At 29.4% G+C, this 6,286-nt stretch overlaps 1 protein-coding gene across 5 annotated transcripts in view; it reads right to left on the bottom strand.

Annotated features, from left to right (window-relative positions):
• Positions 1–3,758: 3,758 nt before the first annotated feature.
• LOC107454332 (rac GTPase-activating protein 1) overlaps positions 3,759–6,286 on the bottom strand; it is a 29,403-nt gene continuing 26,875 nt past the window's right edge. For 3 of the 5 annotated variants that reach the window (XM_087153139.1, XM_087153141.1, XM_087153140.1), the window contains 2 exons: positions 5,330–5,417; positions 3,759–4,412 (listed from right to left, as the gene is read on the bottom strand). In XM_087153139.1, coding sequence (XP_087009265.1) covers positions 4,346–4,412; positions 5,330–5,417 — 155 coding nt within the window. In that variant the 3' untranslated portion in view covers positions 3,759–4,345. The remainder of the gene's footprint in view (positions 4,413–5,329; positions 5,418–6,286) is intronic. The other 2 variants (XM_087153143.1, XM_087153142.1) reach the window with 2 other exon arrangements.

Below are 6,286 nucleotides of genomic sequence, written 5' to 3'. Positions count from 1 at the left end.
AAGAAATGGTGAAATAGGAAACGGTTGGTGGGACAGATAGTTCTCACTGCTTGCATTTTACGCATTTCAGATCGCAGTCCAGAGCAAAGAAAATGAGCTGGCCGAATAATGCATTTCACTAATCAGATTTTATTCTCTGTTGGTAATCGGTGTTGAGGGAAAAATGCAGTGTTAACTGTCCCTCATCGTTCCCACATGGACCAATCTCATTGCATCTAGTGCAAGCGAGAATGATAGATATAGTTTGTCTAAAGTAAGAACTCCCCTACTGGTAGACTCTTGGCTGTGACTATGGTAACAAGGTATGACTATTTCAAGAAGCAGTGTTGGGTCATTGTCTAAGACAGGTTTTGGCTCGGGTCGGTGAGACAAAGGGAATTTTTTCTTCAGTGATTTTTTTCTTTGGTGTCAGAACTAGAATGAAGAGAAGCTACGCTCCCTGAAATGAGCTACTCTTGTTACCATAGCAGCAGATTTTGTGGCGGGGAAAGTTTTTACTGTGGACAAACTATCCTTCGTACTTTTTATTTATGTCACTCTAGAGCTGCACAATGGGCTATTGGCGACGGTCTGGGAAATATCCCTGATAATCATCCGAAGACATGCCACCAAAACTTTCATCCTCCGCAGACGACCTGCATGAAGTAGAGCACTTTACGGGAGAACAGTTTATTCCGCCCACCCTCGGTTCCTACACAGACTGATCAAAAAGGCTTACTGACTGCAGTTAGTGATGTTTGACTTTTGTATTCCACTGGGAACTGTGTCTTTAGGATCAGTTAGCTGCGGGATCAAGCAAAGAATGAGTGTGAGTTCAGAGTCAAAGTAGCTAGTGAATTCACTTGTTACTTTGACTTTTCTTCGCATGTTCGAGAGACCATCATACACAAAGGATGCAATTGGAAATTTTAAAGTAGTCATATTTTTAAAATCCGATTTCATTCAAATTTTTGTATTTTGCCTTGCAAAATTACATTCTTTAAAATGATATAAGAAAATTTTATACCTGTAAATTAAAATTTTTTTCCAAATCTTATTAAATAACATATTTACTAAAAGTTACTTTGTGCATAGAATTATCTTTATATAAATAAATTTTATAATTGTGTGTAAAAATGTTTCAGTTCGTTTAAAATTTTTTCGAGACATGGTGAAATACGCAAAAAGTAAAATCTACAATAAGGGTTCCAAACTATGAACTGCTCTTCTGACCAAACTATTAGGTTGGCTACCCCATATATTTTGAGGAAAAGCCATAGTGGCTCAGAGGATAGAGTGTTAACTTTCCAATGGGGATTTGAACCGGGTTCAAATCCCAACAATAACTGGTCGATATGAATTCCGTATTCGGGTCGTACTGACCACAGTGTTAACGTAAAATATTGTCAGTGATAGACGGAGCATGGGTTGGACTCTCCTTGCCATCACGCTAACCATGTGAGGTTTTCCTCTCCATGTAACACAAATGCAAGTTAGTTCCATCAGAAGTTCTTCACAAAGGCAAATTTCTCCCTATACTTACATGATCCAAGAGTTTCTTTGTCCTGTGGATTAAATCCAAAATTAGAAGCCTAGGAAATTGATTATTAGTAGCCGTAAACCCAAAATTTGGCTGTTCAATGATGGTTACAACATTTTGTGGATGCCCTGGTTGCTGAGGATAGAGTGCTTGTCTTCTAATAAGGTGACTAGGGATTGAATCACTGGGATGGCTGATTGATGCGAATTCCGCAATCAATTCACATACACCACAGTTCCTCCCCATTCTTGATTCCAGAGTTCCTCTGTCTTCTGGATTAGGAACAAAATAACAAGGTTGAACATTGGCAGTTGTAAACTCAAAATTTGTTCGGCTGTTCAATGACGGTTATTATATATTTTGAGGACAGAAATCGGAATGTGTCAAAAAAAGGTATTTTAATTCAGAAAAAGTAAGTTTTTGTGTCTGATTTCATAACATAAAATATCGTCCGCACTAATTAATTGACATATTTGAGGTTACCCCCTCGAATCATTCAATCCCATTCTTGACATATTTGAGGAACGTGAAGCTTCGACCATTTTTTGCACTCAGAATTATTTACATTCAGTTAGAATTTTTTTTTGTTGCTTAAAAATCTAAATATGGTATTGTACTATTTAAGCACAGAATTGTTCTTAAATAGTACAAAGAGAGAACTATAAGGTATTACATGAGTACAAATGATCTTTCCACAAGCAAAGTTTTCGAATTTCTTTGGAGGACACGTACAGTGAATGTCTTTAATCACTTAACTGATCAAAGCTAAGTGTACAGTCTAACTAGGTTGACAGCGTTTGGGCTGGCTGATTAGAGGTTTCATTACGATTCACTGTTCCCATGCATACTCTTATCATGTAATTAAAACAGATTTAATTAATTGCTAGTTAAATGGGTGTGATAATTTTTGATATTCAAATTTTTATTAATGCTAAAGTACCTGTATCTATAATTATAATTTTTTACCACTATCTCCTCAGTTTCAAAACTAATCAGAGAAATTTCATCTCTCAATAAATTTTAATTATTAAATTCTCAGAAATTGAGCACCTCATTTTTCAAAGCAAAACAAGTGCGGAACATATTACTTCACTAACAGAAAAAAAAAAAAAAAACTAACAATACATTACTTTTGATACTAGGTACTGTATTATGGAAATTTCTTTTTAAAGCACATACTTTTAAATATCTTCATGTAGCTTAAAGATACAATAAATCTCCTTCTGCATCATATCAAATTAGGTAATTTTGTAAAGAAGTTTGTTGGAAAATTAATAATTTTCAACGCAGTAATTTTAAATGCTTCTACCAAAGGATGAAATATAGGAAACTTTTTGTTGTTCAACTATTAATTTAAGAGTGCTTCTTTTTTTAAAATTAAGTATAAGTAAAGTCATTATTGTGTATTCCCTTCATCAGGATATTAATTTATCTACGGAGTAGTTCCTAGATGCTTTTATTCAAGTCCATCTTATAGATTTTCTACAAACATAACATATTTATTCGATTATAAATGGTTCTTCAAAATATTTATTACATGCATGTTACAAATTTCGGATATTTTCCTTCTTCAGAGTGGTCTTAAACATTTATATTTTTATGAAAGTACTTACTAAGTATTATAGCAACAAAACAAATGTGAATATAAAAGTAACTTTATGGAGATTGAATAAAATAAATTTTGCTTAAAAGCATCAGGACTTTTTATATCTTAGGACTTTAATTGTAATTTGAGTCAGTCATGTTGTAGTTTAGATACGTTTGAAATTGCATCAAATATTAGAGATACAATTCTAAGAATATAGAATTTAGTGGAATGTTTGCTGTAAATCTATTCTCTTTCTTCTTTTTAAATATTTTTAGTAAAATAGTTCATATCAAGGATAAAAATTTATAATAAAAATTGCATTTATCTACCAGAAAATATAAATGTAGCTGGTTTTTCTTTGTATAGATATGAAGGGGTAAAGTCATTATGACAAGCAACATTTTCAACTTGTTCAGATGTTTGTGAAATGCTACTCAATTTCCTAGTAGGCAATAATGCATTTCTATGTATTGTGCTATTATCTAGAGAAGATTCAAGATAATAGAGTAACTAGCTGGTGAAATATCAAGGGCAAGTCAGTAATAAAAATTCACAATTAGTAAAAATGTGGCTTATTATTATATGGTTTAAATGCACTTCATATAGATAAGAACAATATTTTTTCAGTGGTACACTCAATCATAAACACTATTCTGAAAATTATTTTTATTAAACTCAATAAAAATCTTTATAAAATTTACAACATGGACAAAAATAGGATAAAAAATAGCAAATACTTAAAAATAGGATTAAAACTCTAAAATTGTATGAACATCTGTCAGTACAAAAAGAGCGAACATAAACATAAGACTATCACACTAGATATTTATTTTTACATAGAAAAGTTTCTGTATAAAATGTTATCACAGATAAATAAATTAAAACATTTAAAAAACTAATCATGGTGGAAATGAAACATAAATTACAAAAACAATATAATTCCTTTTATCTTGCTTTCTCAAGCAGTGCAGAAAAAAAAAGTCTGCCGAAGATCATTGACACAGTTTTTAAATCAAATGATTACCTTACAGTGAATAATTTATAGACAAAAAGAAAAGTTTAGGTTTTTAAGCATAATAAAAGAATTTGTATATAATTCTAATAATTAAATAAACCGTAACTCAATAACATATCTGTGTAAATTTTCTTCTTGCAAAAAGTTATTTAAATCATTCCATTCAATAGCATTAAAAAAAAAACTAATAAAACAATCTGGTTAAAAAAACTGAATTTTGTTGTCAGTCTTTTAAAATTGGAGACAAATACCGTTGCCTTCTGCCTGTTCTTCCACCAGATTTTGCATGCCTAAAAAATAAAGTGATAAAACTTGAAATTAAAAAAACATTGGAAAATGGCTTTATAATGAACAATTAGATTTTGAAACAATGTGAGAGAAATGTTGAATATTAAAAAACTATTTTTACTTTGCTACACAATTAAACTCAAAAAGTAAATGAATGCTTGCACACATAATATTTAGCTATAATTTTTAACTTTTTACAATAAGATTCATTTTAAATGAAAATGACAAGCATTTATTCAGTTTTTAACACTTGATAAAATTTAAAGTCATTTGAATCTTCAAAGTTTTCTTTTTTGATGATAATAGCATTAGACTAACATATAATTTTCAATATAAAAGTTTAAAATAACAAAAGAAATCTAAAATTGTTGAATAATATGGTATAATTCAATGTAATATTATTTCCTAATCCAATATTTCATAATTTTTGCACTGATTACCTTAATGCTTTCAAGCTGAATTTTTTCAAAATTCCAAAAATTTCTAGGTAATTCGAAGTAAAATTTCTAGAATCACTTAATTTATAATATCCTTTTACATTTACTAGTTAATAAAATTGGATAACAAAATAATCATATTTACGAAAGTAATATTACACATTATATTATTATAGGAAAATATTCTTTCAGAACATGAGTAAAAAACATTACATATTAAAAAAAAATTTTAAAACTAAATTTTTCATAAAAAAAAAACTATTTTTATCATAGCTAAACTGAAAAGTGTAGGATAATCTTCAAAGACAGGATTTCCAGGGAGGAAAGAAATGGTTAAAACTTGCATTGAAATCAGACATCAAGTTCTGATAGAGAGTATTATTCGAAAAGTAGCCAAAATTTTGATTGCTAGATCCTGATTTCACAGACATGACAGTAAATCAATAAAATCGTAGTATAAATTTTTTAATTGTCACTAATACCTTGGAGAAAGATTGGCTTTCACAATAACTGGAATGCTTGGACGGGAGTTAGAAGGGAAGATAGGTCCCAGCCTACTGCTTACAGGGGCTATAAAAATTTTTATTACTAAGTTTTACAAATTTAAAACAAAAATAACACATCTGAAAATAATATTACCATTAATACTGAAACATAAAGAAAAGAAAATATAACCATTGATAAAGTTTAGATGTTTTTAAAATTATTGTTTCACAGATTGTAGTAGATAATTAAGTTTGTAGACAAAAATCAAAGATTAAAATATTTTGTTGCATTTTTAACATCTAAAGACTGAGAGCAATAAAGTGATCTCAGCACTTATACACTCTTATAACAATAAGTAGGCACTATATATTTCTACTTCTTTTGTTTGATTAAATTCCGTGAACTTTGCTAGTTTTAATACACTCTATTGTATATCAGATAATAAATTATTTTTAACAATGTTTCTATCATAATTTTCATAAAGTATCCCTCACATATAAATTAAAAATTATTCCTGATAATAAAGACAATTAAAGTAGAGTAAAAATATGAGCACACTTTAAAATTTTTTTTTGGTAAGCATTTTCTAAAAGATCTTTTGGTTCACACCATTTGTTTCATATGCAATGGAAATAAAAATATTTGAAGCTTAAAAAGAAAAGATTTTTTTTCCAGATAGAATTATTGGATTAACAATAATAAGACCAATTTTTTCCATGCAAAATATATAGAACGTCCATTAAAAAAAGCATGCATTGCCTCATTTCTTGATTTAATTAATAGTTAGCTTCAATCAATTGAAGAGCTTATTGGAAGACAGTGATAAGTCTTATGTTTTAAAGCTTACATTTTTATTTTTGTATACAGTTAAAACCTGATGAAATTTTTCATGAGAACGAAAGAAAAAGCTTCATAAAGGATAAAAATCAAGTGGACAGTTTAAATAATATTTA

This window comes from Parasteatoda tepidariorum, chromosome 10 (assembly GCF_982258835.1).
Source record: "Parasteatoda tepidariorum strain Cologne lab strain chromosome 10, Ptep-v5.0, whole genome shotgun sequence".
NCBI lineage: Eukaryota > Metazoa > Arthropoda > Arachnida > Araneae > Theridiidae > Parasteatoda > Parasteatoda tepidariorum.
The sequence above is the reverse complement of the archived record's forward strand: the minus strand, read 5'-3'. Positions and strand labels throughout refer to the sequence as shown.